Source organism: Neocloeon triangulifer, unplaced genomic scaffold (assembly GCF_031216515.1).
Source record: "Neocloeon triangulifer isolate White Clay Creek 2 clone unplaced genomic scaffold, ASM3121651v1 ptg000015l, whole genome shotgun sequence".
Taxonomy (NCBI): Eukaryota; Metazoa; Arthropoda; class Insecta; order Ephemeroptera; family Baetidae; genus Neocloeon; species Neocloeon triangulifer.
The window spans coordinates 6,447,045-6,465,917 of NW_026775557.1; the positions used below are offsets into that span (position 1 = coordinate 6,447,045).

At 34.9% G+C, this 18,873-nt stretch overlaps 1 protein-coding gene across 1 annotated transcript in view; it reads right to left on the minus strand.

Annotated features, from left to right (window-relative positions):
• LOC132202408 (transcription factor AP-2-epsilon) overlaps window positions 1-11,336 on the minus strand; it is a 156,685-nt gene extending 145,349 nt beyond the window's left edge. Inside the window, exon 1 of the mRNA XM_059629305.1 lies at window positions 11,117-11,336. Coding sequence (XP_059485288.1) covers window positions 11,117-11,152 — 36 coding nt within the window. The 5' untranslated portion in view covers window positions 11,153-11,336. The remainder of the gene's footprint in view (window positions 1-11,116) is intronic.
• Between the last annotated feature and the right edge of the window lie 7,537 nt (window positions 11,337-18,873).

Genomic DNA, 18,873 nt, shown 5'->3' on the forward strand with positions numbered 1-18,873 from the left:
AAGAGAGCAGATGAGTGTAATTAGTGCTGCAGGTACCCCATCCATTCCGTCGGTCACTCTCTTCTTCTCGAATTAACTTTACGATTCGGCGCCGCCCCCCTATTATTACAAATAGACCCCCAGCTAACTAAGAGATGTGCCGGCGCTAATTCCACCTCTGGCCGCGCTATTAGCGTGATTAAAAACGACTAACTGTTTACACGAACTCTCAACACTCCGCGCTCAGATTTCTCAGGAATCCGCTCTGGTATGCCAACGATCTCGGCCCCAAAACTTCGAGTTTTGCTCGCATTTATTGGAAAGTCGTGACTGCAATTAAAGCGTAGAATTCGGGTCGCTGATCGGGATTTTTAATACGTGACACTGTCTTTCCTCCTAGACGGCAATTTGAATTTTTTGGGGTAATTATTCGCAAGAATTAAAGCAGAAAAGAAGTATTAAAAAACACCTGCAGGCAACGAAAAAAATATAAATCTCCTCTCACAATCAGATTAATACTGATGTATTTAAAAAAAAAAATTGATAGCCGAACATTTATTTTACGAAAAAACTTCTCTCAATTTAAAATTTAAATTTATGTTTAAATAATAATCTCACAGAACATTATAATTCAAAACTACAGCTGTTCAGTCTGATATCTTCATTTGATTTTTTTTTCGCTGCTCAAATAAAAAAGCCAATGAGACACACCTCCTCTTTTTGGCTCGCATCTGTTAAAAAGTGTCCATTGCAATTATACCTCCCACTGGCAGGACGAAATGACACGCATAACCATAACGCCACCGCCGCGCGATAATAGTAAAATAACAGTATAGCGAGTCAAATTGCGCGCGCGTCCCCCTTCGCATATCTCGCCGGCAGTATAATAATATGCATGGCTCAATTAGCGACCCTCGGCGCAAACCCGCTATTAGAACCGCAGCTAAAAACCATGAAATCGTTATTTATTCCCAGTGCGCGCGCCCCCGATTGTCAATCATTCTTATTTTGCACTGCACGGCACAGAGAGGGGTGGTCGGCGGCGCGCCAGAGAGATTTGTATTTATACAAATTTTTTCTGTGAAAACATTCCGCATTTAAATAAATGCATGCTCAGTCACACGTATATATTCACTCGAAACCAAAGAGGAAAACAACAAAAGCAGCGAGAGGAATGATTAAATTATTTGCCGGGCTGAGCGAGCAACTGCAAAAGAAAGAACGAAACGCGAAAAAAGACGGCAAAAGAATAATTAATTTTCCCATCTGTCATCTACACCCTCTCCTGAACGTGGCTGTATTTTTCACGGGGCTTTGCCGCTTTTTGCTCCCTCGTCCTCTCTCTGCTCAGGCCCTTTTTACGCTCTTTCATATTTTTATATATATTCGCCGGCGACGACCAATGCTGCACCAGAGCAATATGGGCGTCTCTGCCGTGTTTTGCACTTTTTATCTCGGAAATTTTATCTTCTTTCCCTCTCTCGCTGCGACTTTCCCTTCTGCTTTGCTCCCTTTGTTTTCCAGCCAGACAAAGGTAATTACATCTCCTATTTCACGTAAACTTTGTCCGCAGGATGATTTGTAGAGGGAGGAATCCGCCGTTGTACATCTGTCAATCGTAATCATTATTGATTTAAATGTTAAGTTTCTTCGTTTATCTTCACATTTTTTTTATGCATCGCTTTGCATTGTTTTGTTTGACATTGTTAATGTATCTAGTTGCATTACAGATTTCATTGATGCGACAATTTTTTGAACAAAATAAATTTTAATGATGTGTAAGTAAAGAAATGTGCAACACATGAATTTATCTTATTTATTATTGTTATTCAGATTCATTGTTGTTTGTAATTTTTTTTTCTTAATTAAAATTGACTAGACAGAAATGTTTAGATTAATTATTTATAATTATAATGTTTAATTAAAAATATTTTTAACTTTAAATTTCAAATAATGTTAAAAAAATTAAATTTTAAAATTTTATAAATTAAAATGCTAATTTGAATTTTAAAATTAGATAATAAGTTATATTAATTTTATTTTTACAATCTAATTTCAAATTTAATTCAATTTTATTTAATATTTTTATTTTTAATTTGTACAACAAACAAAATTTGATATTTTTTAAATTTTTTTTTGCCAATTACACAAAAAAGGAAAACTCAATAATATTAATTGTTTTACTTCAACCAATCAAATTCAATCCTTCTCCAAGGCTAATGGTCTCATAAAGAAGGAGAAATAAATATATTTCCTAATAAATTATAAATTTTTCCACTCCGCGAAAGGGAAATTTTTATTTATATTTAATAATTTTTTTCCTTTTTTTTATTTTTGCTCTGAACCGAAACGCGGCTATATGCTGATAAAATGATTCGGCTGCGCGGGGTGCGAGACTCGCGGCATGAAGGGGTGGCAACAAGGGCACCCATCAGACATGCAAACTCATCTTGGAGTGTAAATACGCGAAATAAAACGATTCCGTGTGCTTCAAGTGACATAATAATGTTGTAATGATTTGGCGCGCGCCGCTCTTGGTGTGTGTCCTATCTCGGAGTGTCGACGACAACTCAAAAAAGCAACGAGGAATTAATTCACGGGCAGCTGAACGCCGAGTGTTTCATCTCAGCACCCCGCCGAAAAGGGGTGTTGCTGAAAAATAAAGCGAGAGCGACTCTAAACCATTGAAGCGGTCACGAACTGATGACACAGCAGCAGTCGAGCGCCGCTTGTGCATGCGCGCCCACCGCAATTTACAATCAATAGCTGCATTTCAAATTAAACTATTTATATTTATACAAACCCCCACCGGAACGTTTCTTTTTTCAGTCCGTTATCTTCCGTATAAAAACTTGTGAATGGATTTTAGTCCGGGTGCTTCGCGCCCCCCTGCTTCAATTATGCCACTCGCATGATTATTTCTATTGTGTGCGCACAATCAAGAGACGGACAGGTTTGTGATTGCGGATTATCAATTGAGGCCTGCTTTGAACTTTACAATTCGGAAAACCCTGCTGAGAGGTTTAAAGTAAATTTAGAACAACCCTCTCTACAGAATAGTTCAATTTAAATAGAATTTTAAGAAAAATTAAAAAAAAATTCATGAATTTCATCTTCCAGGCATTGTTGAGAAAATATTTTTTTTAAATCATCAAATAATATTATTTTAAAACATTTTTTTTTTAATTTTTCAAAGTTTATTCAATTAGATTTGGAGAAAAATCAATCGACATTATTCTCCCCTATGCTTGCAAAAATAAAACCGAGCATACCGCGATGAAATCGGCCCGTAACAAAGACCACATCCGGCGCCCGCGAGACTGTATCAAAAACGGGACGACCTCTGATCTCCTTCCCTCCTCTCCATTTCATGCTTAATTTGCCTAACTTCATTTTCGATCCAACATCAAAAGTAGTGTGGCCATATGTGAGTCAGTCTCAGTTCTCGGTGTGGCTAAAAAAACTGCGCGTCGGATCAGATAAATGCCCCGTGTTTTGTCAACCCCTAAAAGGCAGCAAGCTGTCGGCCCGTGGAGCGTCGATTTTGTCGGCGCTTCGGAGTGCAGTTGCCATGGTGAAAAAATGCCCCCTGGGGTCGTGGCCAATTGATGCCCATCTAGGCATGCATCGAAAGGCACTGACCGCGGGCTTGTTGATGCCATTTCCTCAATCACCGGACAAATCGTCGCCCCAATAAAGACTTCAATACCTCAATAAGTTCAATAACATGCGTTTTATTTTTATTTAGTGCCAAATAAATATATTAAAAAGTGCAGTGAGTAGAAAAATTATTAAAACACTTTAATTTAAGGAATAAAAATTAAAATTTTAAATTAATGTTTTTACTTATTATTTTAAAATTACTTTTTATTATTAAAATTTCTTTGATGTAATTTGAATTTGATAATTTTAAATTAAAACTAATTATATTTGATACAGTATATATTGCCCATATTATTTATTACTTTAAAAAACAAATTATAAATTTTTTACCACATTTCAAAACCTTTTAAAAGTTTAGAGAATACAACTTCTGGAACCTCAATTGAGAGCAATTTATTTCATAAATAAATTAAAAATTCAAGGATTTGATTATAATTGATGAAATTAAAATTCTGAAGTATTGCAATGAAGACAAATAGCAATTCTTCAGAATATTCTTACTAATATAAAAATCTTTCCTTTTAATGATTTATAGTAAAAATACCTGCAGTTTAAAGAGAAAAGATACCATTTTCCACTGTGCTGCGCGTGTACGAACTATACCTCAACTATGGAAACAAAGGGCTTTGCACTGCACCTTAACGCATAATTATTCTATTCATTCATCCATTCGTGAAATAATGAGAGGCACTTGAACAATTTGAGCATATAAATTTCACCCACTCTCAACATTTTGACTGACTATGGGAGAGAAAATTAGCCTAGACAGACAGATACCGTCGTGTATATTTTAATGGATAATGTCTGTCCACGTGCCCATGCAAAACATGATACACTTGAAGTGCGTCTGGCTGGTGAGAAGGGCTCTCAACTCACGACGCATTAGTGCAGCCTCTGCAGTGGATCAAAAAGCATCAAGTCAACTGGTGGGAATATATGCGAGGCACGCGACCTTCCCTTAGCAAAAATAATAACGAAAGAGGACTTTGAATTAAGAGTCGTCGTGTTTTCGCTTTTCAAGCCTAGGCTTTTAATTTCCATTTTTGTTTTTTAATTAATGGCGCATATATTATCAAAAAAGCAAAACTGACTGAGGAAAGTTTTTGGCAAACTATAGTAATTTGTGCAAAGAGAACCGTGGCAACAACTTTTTAAACTGCGGCGTCGAAAGAGCAAAAAGCTAGCATAATTAAAAACGAGAAAGATATACCCTTTATTTTATACTTTTCCTCTCTCAAAAGGCAATTAGTAGACTCGCATCAGCACGCCGCTGGCGTTTGTCACTTTTCCAGCAAAATAAAAAGCAAATAGCGGCTCGTGTTTGCGGCGCAGCCTTTTTTCCCCAAACAGGTGGAAATTTTTCATTTTTTTTCAAACTCGCAAATTACGCCGGATTAAGAGGCTGAACTTTGTCTGCTAATTAAGTGTTCATGAATTTTTTGTGTCTTTTAAATTTGAGCTGCGACCCCACGAGAGGGCGACTTTTAAAAAGTTTGGTCCGTGTGCGCAATTATGAATTAAGAATGGAGCCGGAACGAGCGAAACTTTTTTGTCTCTGCGACTAAACACGGTATGGCTCGTCTCTCTCTTTCTCGGCTGCCGAGCGCTTCTCTCTCTCTATATATATTATATGAAAATAAAGCATGTGCTGCCGCTGCTGCATCAAAAGATCAAAGAAACGTTTTTAATGACTTCTCATCTTTTATATACTTCTCTGACTTAACTCCACCCTTCCTCTCTCGCTCTCATAAAAGAAAGCAGCTGAATGCAAAGTTTGCCCAAGAAAAACTTCATCTTTTCTTTTGTCCCTGCCTCTTTTTCCTCCCTCTCATTCTTCTTTCTCTCTCTCTCTCCTTTTATTTGTTTCAATTCACTCAAGTTATTTTAAGACCGTGTTATTAAAATTGCACAAAGCAGACAAGTTACGTGTAAATATTGTCTTGTTGTTTCAATGAGCTCCCGCCCTTGCACATAATTCATATACCGGGGCGCTCCGGCAAAATCATCCCTTTGAAATAAAGCAGGCGCACCGAGTCTGCGAGATGCCCCCGTTTTAATTTCAAAATGTCAACTTTGTAATGGAGCGCAATGGAAATTGTGCTTGCTGTATATGCTTGCCAAATATTTAGCAACAGTGCTGGAAATCTGTAGCATAAACAAACCAACAGGGAAAATTGAAATATTTTACATCGTAAATGTTGATTTTAATTAAATATTTTCATTTGTTAAATTTTTAGATAAATACATTAATAATTAATTTTTATTTTACAGTTAATATGGAAAGTAAACGTTGATTCAAAAATATACAAAAAATCTGAATATAAGATCAGTTGTAAAACGTAAACTTTTAATTATATTAAATCAAAATTTTTGTATATCCTCTTAAGTTGTAGGATTAAAATTTTACTGCAATTAATGTAAGGAAAAAAATTATCTCCCGCAGATTAAATTATTTTCATCAAAATGGGATAATCAGAGATATTATATTGCATTCAATATTCAGAACTTTTTCCATACTCTTCAATAGCTCTTTTCACAATAATACGCATTTATCACACATAATATCAAATACAATATATCGTTGAGCGCTGCATAAAGAGGTGCGCGTGCGAACGGGCGACTTCATTAAACAAATCTCGGCCCGGTTTATTATCCACACATTCTCGATCCACCCACAAAGCGTGTCATTTGTTTGCGCTGCTTCGCATAGAGAGAAAATAATAAAGTGTGTGTGTGGCCCCGGCGCGCGCGCGCCCGTTGCAGTTATTAGAGGGCCGCGGGAATAATAAAGTCGAGGGTGTATCTCAATCAGTAAGAGCAGCGGCGTATATAATGTATTCCGAAAATACACACAAGCCGCGTGTGCGTTCGCTGTTCGCATTTTTTGCGGCTCGACTTGAGGGGCTTGAAAACGCTCTTGATGGTGACAATATCGGTGGTCGCGTGCCGCCATAATGAGAGCAGGGGTTGTTCACTCTCCAAGAAAAACACGGCAACACTTTCACCCAGCATTGCACTCTCCTGACGTGACTAATTGTCTTTTTGGAAATTCCAACTATATCTCTTTGATTTACAATTCTTTTCCTGCTCAAACAAAATGTCATCGGCATGCCTGCCTTTTTATTTTTAATAAATTTAAACCACAATAATTCATATAATACCTTAAATAATGATATTTATTTTATTGATAGCGGAGTTTTGGATTTTACCTTTAAGCATAGAACTCCTTATATTTTTATGAAATATTATCTTGAGGAGTGAGAAAAAATTGATTCAATTATTTATTTTTGTTTGTGCAATTCTAGATAGATTTTCAAAATTTTAGAATAATTGTAATCGTATAATATGCAAAACAACCAGAATTTCCAAGAGAAATCAATGCCACGTTTATGAGGCTTATTAAAGCAAGTTGATACGGCAGTATATTATTTATTTAGTTCTCAATTTATTTAAAACAAATTAAAATATACTTGTAAATAATAAAAATTGGTAATATTATTTTATAATTAATACTAATGTAAAAATATAAACAAATTAAATTAATAATAATAAAATGTACAAAATTTTATGATGAAATTATGAAATAAATCATTATTTAAAAATTTTTATTATATTTTATTTTTATATTAATGTGTATTTGTTTTCAAAAAGTTAAAACTCAAGGAGAATAATTATGATGTTATCCAATGGATATTTGGATAATGTCTATATAAAAAAAGATCAAAACGTTCCATTTTATAATAATTGCAATCATTAACTTAAAATAATTAAGTTCATCATTGACACAACTTAATCATTGTGCACGTTCTTTTTACGTATGCCATAGTTTGAAATATGATGCACATAAGTGACATGCAGCCATCTCTATACATATTTCAATTTTGCAGCTCGGGTCGGAGCAAAATGTAAATTCCAGCCAGCGATCCTTCCCCTTAATATACATGCTACCAACAAAAGAGGTACATGCACGTACAATATAATACACTTTTATTGTGTAGAAGCAAAGGGTTGTCAAAGCGCAGCATTGTAGCCAACTCTCTATATGCATGAGCCGCCGTTCTATTAGAAAAAAGACAGCAGCTCAGTAGTTTTAATATTGTGCGCCAAGGCTTACAGAGAATGTACATCCATAGAGGGTTGCATATTATCCATTTATGTGCGCGCGCGATGCATCCATCGCTCATAGTGCTACTATTCAATAAAGATAGAGCGAGAGCAAATGCTCACAACAAACAAATCCCTTATTTTTCGCTGTGAGCACAAATGCTGCCAATCCCACACTCGACTCGATGCAAATGTCATCAGCACGCAGACCGAGTGAGTAGGACATTCACTCTCTGCTCTTTTGTGAGTAATTAATACAACACAGATATACTGTGGAGCAGGCCACTTAGTAGTTGCAAACACACACATGTCCTCTTTTGAAAGATCAAGGGGTCTCTTTTACGGGATTGCTATATAATGCGTTCAATTGGAAAATTGAGATGTCGAAACGGTAAAAATCAACCATGTATGCTTCTTCACTTCGCACGTTAATTTGATCAAATACAAATTTCATTCTTGTCATCACATTCCAAGTTATAAGGTAAAATATCACTCATGCTCTTTTTCATTTAGCGTTGATGGCGTTGATAATATCGCATGTTTTGGTTTTAATCTATTTTTATTACCGTACTTCTGTGACTAAAATATTTAATAAATCTGCGAAAAGAACAAAAAAAAATGAAATAAGTTCAATCTGAATATTTAAAGCATCCATTATGATTTTGTTTGAACACTTTGACATGCATGATTCGTTTTGAAATTTTGGTTCAATATTTTTTTTTTTTTTTTTTTTTTTTAATTTAAATTAGTACTCTTGACTCTACGCCTTTAAAATTTTTTTAAAAATAATAAGAATTTTTTATTTATAGAAATGGAAAGCAATATAGTTATAAATTACAAATGTCATTAGTTAAAGAATTAGGTTCCCTTGCTCGTAATTGATATTTCCATTCGTTATCATATCATCTAACACAGTAAAACATTGATTTAAAGAAATATAATTATTAAATAATTGGAATGTTTTCTAGCGGGAACAATTTTTCAACAACACATAAATTTTTTTTAAATAATCAATAAATTTAATAAAACAAAATATTATTAATTATCATAAATGTATAATAAAAAATAAATATATGTGGGCAATTTTGAAAAGAAAAAGTTTTAAATTAATATAGTTTTTTTTTTTTTTTAAATGCAAGCAAAAAAATAATAGCCCCTTACTGAAGTTAAATGCAGCGCAGCACGCTTTTATGCCCATTTAGTTTTGACTCGCAAGGGACTTTCAAGCGTGTTTTGAACTGTCGTTTAGCTGATTATTTGACAAAGGGTGAAAATTTCGGTGCAAAGTGGCTGTGGAAATTAGTCTTGCCCTCTCCTTACTTAATAATAAATCCGAGGCGGGTCAGAAAGCGCAGGAGGCAAGCAAGGGCGAAATTCTGTTTACGCCTCAAGGAAGTGGAAGTAATCACATTAGAATGAAACTGCCGCGTGTCCACCTCAAAGGTGCTGTCTCGGGCGTGCAACTTCTTGGGGTGCTCGAGCGGCCCGGCCGAGCAAAGTTAATCAAGTCCGAAAACCGCCATCACAATAACAACATCAACAATTGCCGCGCCGTTGTGCCCGAGCGGCAAACTTTTGTGTGTTGTTTAAGAGCAAGTTTGACTTCTGTGATGGTAATTAATAAAGGAGTCGCCCTCAGCACTCGCGGCTACTTCTCATTGTGCCGCCGCGCCGCCGCTAGCTTCTGGCCCCTTGCTAATTGTGCAAACCCATTTCAATGTGAAAGAGCCAAAGAGAGAGAGAGAGAGAGACGAGCCACATGGGCAAAGAGAAAGCTTTCCTCCTCGGCTCTTTTGCCCATTTCAAGACTCACTTATTGCTCACAGTCGCAGTGAGCGACGACCCGAAACTGGATTCGCTTTGCAAAGACGTGGCACGAGTTTTCTGAAAATTGCAATTTTTCAACCAAAATTTTATAAATTTATGTAATATTTTTGCTAGGATTGTTTTTTCTTTGGCATAAATTATCTGATATTATAAGTTTTATGTTGCGCCAAATTTCCAAAAAGTTGAAGATTTATTTATGTTGAATTAAATATTAAATATTTAAATATATATTTTGAGGCGAGAAGAAACGCAGGTATGTTTATGCTGCCATGAGAAAAAAAATCACAGTTTGATGTAAATTTAGTTTTATTAATTAAATCCACACAAAAAAACGCTTCTTATGTTTAGATATTATACGTTAAGATTGAAAATAATTTATGTTCAATCAATGAAAAGAGCAATTTTTGTCAACTCATGAATCCTGAGATACAATTTGATTTGTCCTTATTACACCGAGAAAATCGCAAGTAATTCAAGTTTTGACTTGACAGTTAATATAAGTAGTTAGTACCATTCCTTAAATATTTACAATTGTGTTCGTTTATGTTATATTTTTTTACTTTACAACTCTAAATATTAAACGTTAGAAAATTATTTGTTTGTGGATGAAAATCTTCTTTATTAAAATGATTTATCAGAAAACACTCTATGAAAATTTTGCTCCATTTTATGTTGAAAAATGAAATGATTAATTGATTAATAAATGAATTATCTATCCTATTTATGCCCAAAAACCCAAAGAGTAAAATTGTAATCTCTCAAGTATTTATTAACATCATTCAGTTCAGTAGATTTATATAACAAATGCAGCAACTATTCTATGGTATAATTTGTAGAAAAAAACTCATTAGTTATTATATTAAGCCATATATAATAACTACAACTACTATTATTTCAGACCATTTTATTAAAATAATAATGAAGAAAAATATATTCTTTAAAATGAACTATATAATATTAAATAAAATCAAAATTGAAAAGATAGAGCTTTAAAAATATTTTTATGACAGTTTTAAATTTATTTTAAGCTATAACATCTCGAGAAAAATCTTTTATTGCTTTTTTTAACAGTTCTAAATTATTCTTTTAAATTTATATTAAAAGTATATATTTTTGACGACAGTCAAAATACATACAATGAAGACTGACCTTTATTTATAAATTTTGAAGTGCGACTATAAAACGTGAGATAGTTTTGTTCATTTTTTGTCATATTTTTGTTGAAGTATAATTTTAATTTATGGATGACGGTATTTTGGCAGAATGCCCGCGATTGTACCTCTAAAATTAACATTTAAAACTACATACTTATGATACCCACTCTTATCATTTGGCTGTGATATTAAATATTAAACCACAATGAAATGTTTAAATAAAAAAAAATTAATAAAACACCTTTGGTGTTTGCCCATCCACGTGCTCAACAAAAAGCCCCGCATGACCGCGCATATACAAAACGTCAATAATTAATTTAAAACTTTGATCAAGAACGGACACGGTGAGAATGAATGAACGAAAGGTCAGTGACCTGCGGGGTGCCTACCTGCCAGGAGTTGGAGTCGAGGGCGAGGAAGGACATGGCGGCGACCTGCTGTCTGTCGGCCCACGACGACAGATGGGCCTGCGGGCTGGTCAGTTGGTGCTGCTCGGCGACGACGTGCGACGGCGGCTGCTGCTCCCGGAGGCCGACCAGCTTGGACGCTCGGACGACGAGTCGGACAGGACAGACGACGACGACGTGCTGCGGCGCTGCTTGTGCAAGGTCGGCCTAATCGGTCGGCGGTGTTTGGCACAATATCGAGCTGGCGCTGCTTCAGGGCGAGCCGAGTGCACTCGCGGCGAGCCAGGCATGGGCTACCGTGGTTGGTGATTCGGCGCGAGTGCGCGGTGAGATTGTCTCCTGGCACCCGATACACACGGCCTGCCTGCCTTCTGGTTGGCTGCGGGCTATCTATTCTCTCTGCTCCTGTGATAATATCGATTGATATGATGACACGAAATTCTCTCAAGCCCAGCGCCATCCGACCCTTAATGCTCGCCGTCGGCCCGTTTGATTTAAAAAAAATTTATATCCGCAATTTCAGAAGAAATATCCCTTTACATATTGGCGCTGATTATTTGACTAAAAAAACCTTCAATATAAAGTTAAACTAATTGGCTACATTTGCCTATGCTATATTTTCATCTCTTTTTAACATTCAATTAATTTCTAATAATTTGATTTGGAATTTTTGAAAATATGTATTTTGGTAGATATTGCCGATTGATTGATAATTTGCCACATTCACTTTTTGAATCAAATAAAAATGTTGTTTATTATTTTAAAATTTCAAGCATTAGGTTCGGATCTCATTAAAATTGATTTTGCCCATCATAGATTAAAAATTATGAAGTCATGTTTGTTGTTTTAAAATCTAAACATTTAAAAATATTATTATAACTAAAGCCTTATTTAATAACTTTTTAAATAAAAATAAACTTTTTTCATTAAATTTGTAATATTATAGCATTTATTTTTAAAATTTTAACAAAAATGGCTATGGTATTTAAAAAATTTTTGTATTGAAAAACATGATTAAAAAATTATAAAATATCAAACAAATACATAATTTTAAAATAAAGCTTCATAATCACAATCATTTCCATACCTATTTCTAAACTAAAATTAATCAGACGACAGACAGCATCGAGAACTGACTTTAATTCTAAGTATAATTAATTAATTATGTAATAAAATGTAAAGGCTTCATTAATATTTAGTGCTATTTCAGTCTATGGATATTATCGGAATTTGGAGTCATACCTGATTTTAAATCAATTTTAATGAGACAAGTAGTGTAATTTTTTTCTAACCTAAAATGAATAAATCATAGAATTAATATTTCAAGATTAAGTAATGGATTCTTATGTTTACGTTTTACAATAAATTAAAAGATTTCTTCAATTAAATAAAAAAAATCAGAGTTTAAAGTAATTTAAGTCTTATGTTCTATCGTTCGATTTGAATTGAAATTAGTAACAAAATCAAAAAATTAATAAAACAGGCAGCGAAACGCGCGTATAAATAATGAGGGCATTAAAAATGAAGATATTTGGCCAAATTACCGCCGCCGGCCGCATAGCATAATGACAATTTTATAGCTCGCCCGTGGCGCCAATAAATTAAAAGCTGAACAAATCGAATATCCGCGTGCGCGGAACAAGCGGCTGGCGCGCATAATGAAATTTATCTCGGCTTAGCATAAATAACCATAGCGCAAGAGTTGATCGCGGCTTGTGTCACGCGTGCCCCGCCGCGCCAATCCGTGCACTACCATTTTTGCATAAAACAACACAAATACTTTATACATATAGAGCGCAGCGTATGGGCCCACGGGCACCAGGTAACACTTTGCATATCAATTTCACCTTGTTTGCATGTACTGTTCACACACACCACCGCACCGGCGCGTGCGGCAGCATGATTCGTGAAACATTGTGCCGTATGGGTATTATGTGTGATGGGTGTAGTGATTTGCCACATGTAACCGCGCCAGTGCCATCAAATTGCGATTGTGAAATATTGGCGTGGCGCCCCCGACAAGTTGCGGAAAATTGACATACTCGTTTTTATTCTATTTTATTAAGAGTAAGGATTAGAAGGTGGAAAATTTACTATCCAGCTGACTCAATAGAAATAAACGTATAGAAAAATAATTTAGTCTATATCGAACGGTTGTAGAAAAACAAATTTGGTAAATTTATTGTTTTTCAATTATTATTAATATATAATGCTATATTGTTTTGCTATTCTTTACTCAAGATTATTAGAAATTGTTCATTGTAAGAAATTCATTTCATAAACAGGTGTTTGGATAAAAAATAAAGCAAATGGAAATAGTTAATTGTCTATTAAAAAAAAAGTACAAAATATATATATTTTTTAAATTATTTAACAATATTATTTTTCAAAGGAACAAAAATTATAACTTATTTAAATCATTATTTTTAATATTTTCTGCTTTTATCATTTTTAATGAATAATAAATAAACTACAACTTTGATGATACACTAAACTGCACTAAACACATAATATGCATCAAACAATAAAAATAAATTTTAATTAAATCGTGAACCACAGGTAACTGTAGTAAAATTTAAAAAATTCTTGTATAAATGGTAGAACTATAGTTATTACTGAAGTGAATTCTATAATAATAAATTAAGAATGAAATTAAGCAATTCATTAACTAATAAAAATCTTTTTTGTATTAAATTGAATAGAGCATAATTACCTGCTGGGTTTGGAGAATTAATTTTTGATTTTAATATGAATAAGCAAAAATATGCTTCGCTACATGTTTTGGCTGCGGGATGTATATAGCGATGATTTATGTGAATTTGTGATTTTTTTCCAAAAATTATTTGCAATATTTAATTATTTTTTAAATTAATCATGCCATTAAAAAAATGCTAAACTGAAACGGTTTTAGTTAAAAATATGATTAATATAGCTTCTTTTGAAAAATGTCTACTTCCATATTTAATGAAAACTTCGTAACATTTTAACCAAAAAAATGATTTTGCAACTCATGAATTATGACAAAGCCGAGAAAGGATTATATTGTTTCCCTAAGCTGGAACTTGAAGCCAATCGAGGAATACTATATTTTTAAATTCTGTGCACCATGTTATATGGAGATTTGTATAAAATGCAATAATTCTTCTACGATGCGAATTTAAAAAAATAATAGAATTGTAATTTCGTATTTATAAATGATATAAAGCTTACATTTAAACCAACTAAATGCAAATTTAGATTTTTTCTTAAAATTTGTATTTTCATTATTATTAATTATGTTGTAGCAAATAATTTAGTTAACATTAAGTTTACCACAAGGCAATCTCTGCCTTTAACAAGATACAAGATACGACATCCAATTATTCAAAACTATAAATAAAAACTAAAAACAAAATTTGAGAATTAGAAAAAATTCACAAAAATTTTTGTAAACGCTTTGCAGAAAAAATTAACACTTTTTTTCAATATGAAAAATTTGAATTCTTAACTAGAGTACTTTATAAAAATAAAACTTAATTTACAGCTCACACATTAATGATGCATTATTTTTGCTGAAGAGATATTTTTCTATACTTAATGGTAGTTAATTATTCTGCTATAAGAACACAACAAGATATTTCAATTTAACACGTAATTTAATCCTCAAGGGAAAATTTGAAATAAAAAATCAACTTCTGTCTGAATAGTTTTGAACGTGACTTTATGATGGTTCAAAGAAATATTTCAGCGATCGCAATCATTTCGGAAGGGTGAGCAAAGATAACAGCGAACGCGTCTCGTTCAAAACAACCAATTTTCCGCGACCCTTGGCATGCAAATCGAGCCGCGCATTTCTCTCGCTGGCATTCGCCGCCGACGTGCACAGGGCAGCGAGATATCACGCGCCACAATCGGCCCATTATTAACCGATCGGCGGGGGGCGGGGGTGGGTGGATGCGAGAGCGATAATCATGCGCTTCGCATTTACAATCAGTTCATGGGTAAGTGGATTATGGGTCGAGTGATGCATGTCATTAGTCATCCTTGCAGATCCCCGAATGCAGATCGCAAGACCGTCTGCCGACCAGAGCTAGAGCGTCTCGGCACAGCTCGCGCAAGCACCCTTTGATCTCGGCGCTTTTCCCAACCACTTGATTTGTATGGTAATTGATACAAGGCTAATTTATTTTAGATGTGCTGGGGGTGGGTTCAATTTTATAGTTCCTTTGAGGCTCAAATCTGCATTTCATTCTTTTAAAATGAGTTTCATCAAATTTAAAAAAAGGCAGAAAATTAATTTTTTGCATCAGAAAAGTTTAAAGTTGTATGTAAAATTATTTGAATTTTAAATAAACAAGTTTGGAATTTGATTTTTGTTTTATTTAATAAAAAATAATTTTGAATGGTTTTTTTTATTAAATATTGTATAGTTTAAATTTCTGATTAAACAAAAGGGGCAATATTTTGCAATATTTTTTCAATTTGAAACTGGATTGTATTATGTAATCTTCCCACGCACCCATATTTCAAGGTCAAGTTTACTATTTCCCCTAAATTTTTCGTTTACACTAACCAAGCCACCCACGAAACACACTTTTCTTCCGCATCAAGAATCCAAGCGAGAAACCTCATAGCAGGTTCTGCTCCTTTATCAGCAGCAGATGGAGCGTCGTAATGAAAGAAATAAGTTCTTACAAGAAGGACAAAATAATTCTCCACTTAAAAGGCACAATAAAACTCGACAGCGTCCTAGTTCCTTTGTGCGGCGACTGAAGAAGCAGAAAATGTTTTATTGCGAGTTTTTTTTTATTCTTATCTCCTCTCTTTCCATTATGAACCAATAAAAAAGTTTACCCAAGCGACCGCCTTGTGTATTTAAAAATTACCTGGATAATGTAGCGGAGAATTTGTATTTTACTTTTTTACAAATTATATTGTTAATGCGTTATGTGAATCTCAAAGGGGTGCAATTCTGCGAGAAAAAATTATTTTCTCTATGGTGGAATATATTTTTTACCCTCCTGCTACACATATGTGCTTCCAAAAGGAGTTAAGCAAACACACGGCGGATTCAATGCAATGCGCAAAAGATGCTTTTGATCTTGTAATACCCGTTTTTTTTTTACAAAATCATATTTTCCTGAGAAAAGCAAATAAAGAAGAGTTCTGCTGCTACCTGCTGTGCATTTTTATCCCGGAGATCTTCAAAAAGAAGCGATTTTATTCTTTCGCACGATTTTTTTTTTACAAAATCACCTGCTGGAAAAATACTTCTTCTCCAAAAAGCCTCTGTTTTCTGTTTTATTTTTTAGAGGGCAGAATAATTTTAATCTGCATACAAAGCGGAAACGAAATAATAAAATTAAAACCAGCGTGGCCTGCTGAAAATTCCAATTAAAATTAACATTTCTTTGAAGTGCTTGCGCCCGGTTTGTTTTTATTCCGAGTGTGTAAATTTTTTCCTCCCTCGTCGAGTTTATCCGAGAGAGAATAATAATAATAAGCGCGAAAGGCAGCACGGAAATAAATAATATTCTCTCGGTGAAATCTCTCCGTGTGTGATAAAGCAATTTAAATCTCATTTAAAAATTTAATTTGAGCCCGTCTTGCATAAAAAGCGCACCAATATCGGCTGGGAAAATGTATTTTGTAAAAAGCGAGAGGCAATAAAAAGTTTGACGCGGCGCGTTGATGGCTCTGTAATAGGGTGGCTCGAGGTTCGTGTTAATCGCCAGGTCGCCGAGAATAAGGTACCTGAGCCGAGGTGACCAGAGCCGAAGTCGAACCGCGTCTCATTTAGTGGGAAAGACACCCCGCCGAGTGCGGAACACGACTCTTTTTATCCCTTGTCTTAATGGGTCGAGGGTCTCTCGCTCTTGAAATATCCAAGCAACAATCAGTAACGAGAAGATAATGAATATTTAACCCTGGATAAGGCACTCGCGCCGCGCGCAATCACCATAAATCGTGTGGAGGAAAAAAAACAAAAAGCACTCGCGCGCGACGACAAGAGTTATATTTTCTCAACTTTTTTAATGGGCTCTATTACATGTGGAACGAAAACGAAATTAAAAATAAAAAAGAAAGACGCGCGAGGGACCAAAGTGGGAAAAATTATAAATTCAATTCCATCGTTTCTTGGCAATATGCTAAACAGGCGTAGTGATAAATCTTTTGGCTTTGCGGCAGACGTTTTTGGTTGTTAGCAGACCGCTAGTCATATAATGCAAATACCTGATCGACTTCATCAAACCACCGCTTAACAAAAAGTGAGAGTTGTGCTCCGAGGTTTGCCCAAAGCTTCAATAATTTGCGGATGTGGAAAATTGTCCGCTATATTAACTAAAATTGCACAAATCTATGAGACAGTTTAATTTCAAGTATTTCAACAGGCAGTTAACTTATAGCCAAAGTTTGAATAAAATGAAATCCATGCAAAATTTACTATTTCTGCCAAAGGTGCTGAGAGAAATCTCGCGGAGGGCATTCAACATGATATGGTCTCTTAGGGCCACATGCACGAAAAAGCTAAATATTTATTTTGTTTGAAGAAGTTGACACTCGACGAGATGATCATGGAAATGAATAAGCGATCGGGCTTTTCCTCGTTGCAGAAAATTGTTTTTATTCAAAAAAAGAGCCATTTGATTTTGAATAAAAACAATTTTCTGCAACGAGGAAAAGCCCGATCGCTTCATTTCTAGATATTCATTATTTCGATTTTTTCTAATTCCATAATATAATTTGATTTCTGTATTGATAAATTATTTGTACAGGGTGCATCTTGTAATAAAATTAATAGGTTTATTGTACAAGCAAATAGAGATACCAATCATGGTAAGTGATTTTTTATTTAAATTCAATTGTGCTTGAAGATATAAATTACCCAAGATATTAAGACCGATTTAAGCAAGTTTAAACATTTCCATAATGTTTCTTTTGTAGAGCGTTCTGCATCAACACGAATCCCCCATTTTTTACTTTTTCTTTTACAAATTCAGAATCCGACATAATAAAAAAAGTGATTTTTTTTATAAGATTCACAGTTCATTTAGCGCCTACATAGGTTTTGTGATCAATTATAGACAAACCGCGTACCAATAAATCCTCTCCTTCACCAAATTAAACCCTCCGAAGAGCAAAAGTCGAAAAAGTTCCCATGCCCGTCATAAAAAGCCGAGCCGGCAAATTAAGCTCGCGCCTTCGTAACTAATAGTTCACCTCGTCGGAAAAAGAACTCTTTCCCAGAAAAGTGGCCCAATAAAATATTATAAAAAATAATAATGATAATAAAACCGTGCTCGCATGCATGCGCGCGGCTCAGTCGAAAAGTGGCGCCCGCGTCCGAGGAGAAAAAAAAATATAAATAATAAAAATAAGCAGTGCGAGTTTAACTTGTGGAGGATGAAGCGCAGTGCTCGCGCAGCTCATAGGGCACCGCAGGTATAAACTGGATTATAAATGCCCCTGAAAGCTACGCTGTAATCTTCGTTGGCGGTTGCGCCAGGGGCCAAATCGAGCGTGCGGATCAGCCCGAGTGCAGCCCAGGTAAATGCCGGCTGGCTGGTGAGCTGAGCCGTGTTCATGCCCGAAAACAGATTTATGCCGCAGACAAGGGTATCTAATTATTAGCTGACTGACTCGGCTCTCTCTCGTTCGCTCAACGGCGCAGATTTTAATATCCCCCTGCGCCGCGCTCAACACCCATGTGCCTCTTCAACTGTCTCGCACCGCACGTGAATTATTATATGCGCAGCTTT